General features: G+C 34.6%; 1 protein-coding gene across 1 annotated transcript; it reads left to right on the top strand.

Annotated features, from left to right (window-relative positions):
* Nucleotides 1–793: 793 nt before the first annotated feature.
* On the top strand, nucleotides 794–1,654 carry LOC143856002 (uncharacterized protein At4g02000-like). The gene has a single exon (XM_077366044.1). It carries the CDS (start codon nucleotides 794–796, stop codon nucleotides 1,652–1,654), a length of 861 nt encoding a protein of 286 aa, XP_077222159.1.
* Nucleotides 1,655–2,854: the final 1,200 nt, after the last annotated feature.

Genomic DNA, 2,854 nt, shown 5'->3' with positions numbered 1-2,854 from the left:
TTTTTATTTTTTCAAACTGCTTCTTTTATCAACTAAATCTAAGATTCAATACCATCTAATTCTCATCTCAAAAATTGGCCAAAAGCTCCTTAACACAATCTCGAGGTTTCCTATGTCTAAAAGATAGATGTTTTATAAAGTTTCTAAAATAACAAATTTTCTATTTCTTCAATCTCCCGCCTTCATCAACTAAGTCTAAGATCAATACCATCTAATCCAAATCTCAAAACTTGGCCTTTGACAGAATCTCGAGGATTTACTATGTGTAAAATATTGATGATTTATAAAGTTTGTAAAATAAGAAACTTTCTATTTTTTCAATCTCCGTCCTTCATCAACTAAATCTAAGATTCAATACCATCTCATCCTCATCTCAAAACTTAGCTAAAAGCTCATGGACATAATTTCTAGGGTGTCCTACGTCTAAACAATAGATGTTTTATAAAGTTTCTAAAATAAGAAACTTTCTATTTTTTCAATCTCCATCCTTCATCAACGAAATCTAAGAGTCAATTTCATCTCATCTTAATCTCAAAATTTTGCTAAAAGCTCCTCCACACCATCTCTAGGGTTTACTAAGTCTAAAAGATTAACGTTTTATAATGTTTATAAAATAAGAAGCTTTCTATTTTTTTAAATCTTCATACTTAATCACCTAAATATAAAATTCAATGGGAAAAAATGGGCTAACTGCCTCGTAGGGTATTTCATTGGGAAGAGACCCTACTTCATTTCTCTCCGAGATGCTCTAAGCCGCAAATGGAAGTTGCATGGTAATCTTCAGATGTTTACCATGGACCATGGCTTCTTTCTCTTTAAATTCTCGTGTGAGGAAGATTGTACTCGGGTCCTAGAGGAGAATGGTCAAAATTTTGGGGGAAGGCCATTGATTCTTCAACGATGGGAACCAAATACCACCATGGAAAAGGAAAAACTCACAGAAATTCCGATCTGGATCAAACTTCGTGGGCTCCATCTAAAGTTTTGGAACCACCATTGCCTAAGTAGAATTGCTAGCTTGATTGGTAAGCCCCTCTACATGGACACTCAAACAGCTGAGTCATCTAGGCTGAATTATGCTAGGCTATGTGTGCTAGTTAGTGTGGATCAATCCCTCCCAGATTCTATAAAACTTCGTACTTCCTCAGGTGAGATTATTCAACAAATTGATTATGATTGGAAACCGAGTTCCTGTTCATTTTGCAAGGACTTTAGTCACAGTACTAAAGCTTGCCATCTTTATTCAAATCATGTTCATCCTCAGCCTAAGAAAGAATGGAGACCAGTCAGCAAAATCCAATCCGAAATTGTCTCTGATATTTCGGGTTCAGCCCTCCATCAACATGAAGATACAAATCAGAACTTGGATAAAAATTCTCCTCTTCCGACCAACTTTAGTCCCCTTGTGCCTATGCATAGGTCTGCAATTCAAGTTGGTAATACATTCTCAGCCCTTGAAGGCCTTAGTTCTGATACCCCTGCCGAAATCTCAAATCCAGTAGCTCCTTCTCCGGACTCTCACTCCACTGATGGTTCATGGCAAACTTTTAAGAAAAAGAAGGAAAAGAAAGGGAAATCTCCAGTTTCGTTCCTTCGACCATCTCCTACATTTGTGCTTCCCTCCATTTCAAGACCCTCTATAAAATTAGGATAAGTTGGATCATTGGGGCTTGATTTGGAGTGTTAGCTTGTTTTCTTTTCAATCCCCTTTTGGGCTGTATTGCTTTGTTTTGGTTGGGGACTCTCTGGTCCTCTTTAGTTTTCCTTTTGGTTCTCCTTTTGGAGTTCTTTTTTGTTTACCCATCTGTTGTGGGGTTGCCTTTTGGCTTTCTTGATGTATCTCTTTTTTTCTTTTAATATATCTGGTAGGGGTCTGCCTAACCCCAGCTTGCCCATCAAAAAAAATAAAATAAAATAAAAATAAAAATAAAATTCAACACCCTCTCATTCTCATCCCAAAACTTGGTTAAAAGCTCATTGACATCATCTCTAGGGTTTCCCATGTCTAAATATGGATGTTTTATAAAGTTTTTAAAATGTGAAACTTTCTATTTTTCAGTCACCATCCATCATCAACTAAATCTAAGATTAAAGATCATCTCATCCTCATCCCAAAACTTGGCTAAAAACAACTTTACATCATCTCTAGGGTTTACAAAGTCTAAAAGATTGATGCTTTATAAACGTTCTAAAATAAGAAACTTTATATTTTTTTAATCTCCATCCTTCATCAACTACCTCTAAGATTCAATACCAACACGTTCACATCCCAAAACTTAGCTAAAAGCATGTTGACATCATCTCTAGGATTTCCTCTGTCTAAAAGATGGATGTTTTATAAAGTTTCTAAAATATGAAACTTTTAATTTTTTCAATCTCCATCCTTCATTAACTAAATCTAAGATTCAATATCATCTCATCCTCATCCCAAAACATCGCTAAAAGCTCCTCGACACCGTCTCTAGAGTCTCTTATGTCTAAAAGATTGATGTTTTATAAAATTTCTAAACTAAGAAACTTTCTATTTGTTCAATCCCCATCCTTTATAAACTAAATCTAAGATTCAATACCATCTCATTCTCGTCTCAAAACATGGCTAAAAGCTCCTTGACACCTTCTCTAGGGTTTTCTATGTCTCAAAGGTTGATGTTTTACAAAGTTTCTAAAATAAGAAACTTATTATTCTTTCAATCTTTATCATTCATCAACTAAATCTAAGATTAAATATCATCTTATCCTCATCCCAAAACTTGGCTAAAAGCTCCTGGATAAAGTTTACTCACTCTAAAACATTTATGTTTTATAAAGTTTCTAAAATAAGAAACTTTTAATTTTTAAAATCTTCATCCTTCAT

The sequence above is a fragment of the Tasmannia lanceolata genome, unplaced genomic scaffold (assembly GCF_043159265.1).
Source record: "Tasmannia lanceolata isolate RefF3 unplaced genomic scaffold, GAP_Taslan_0.1 ptg000023l, whole genome shotgun sequence".
Classification (NCBI taxonomy): domain Eukaryota; kingdom Viridiplantae; phylum Streptophyta; class Magnoliopsida; order Canellales; family Winteraceae; genus Tasmannia; species Tasmannia lanceolata.
The sequence above is the reverse complement of the archived record's forward strand: the minus strand, read 5'-3'. Positions and strand labels throughout refer to the sequence as shown.

What these genes read in the sequence shown, in the direction of transcription:
- LOC143856002 (XM_077366044.1), top strand. Translation starts at nt 794, where the DNA reads ATGGACCATGGCTTCTTTCTCTTTAAATTCTCGTGTGAGGAAGATTGT.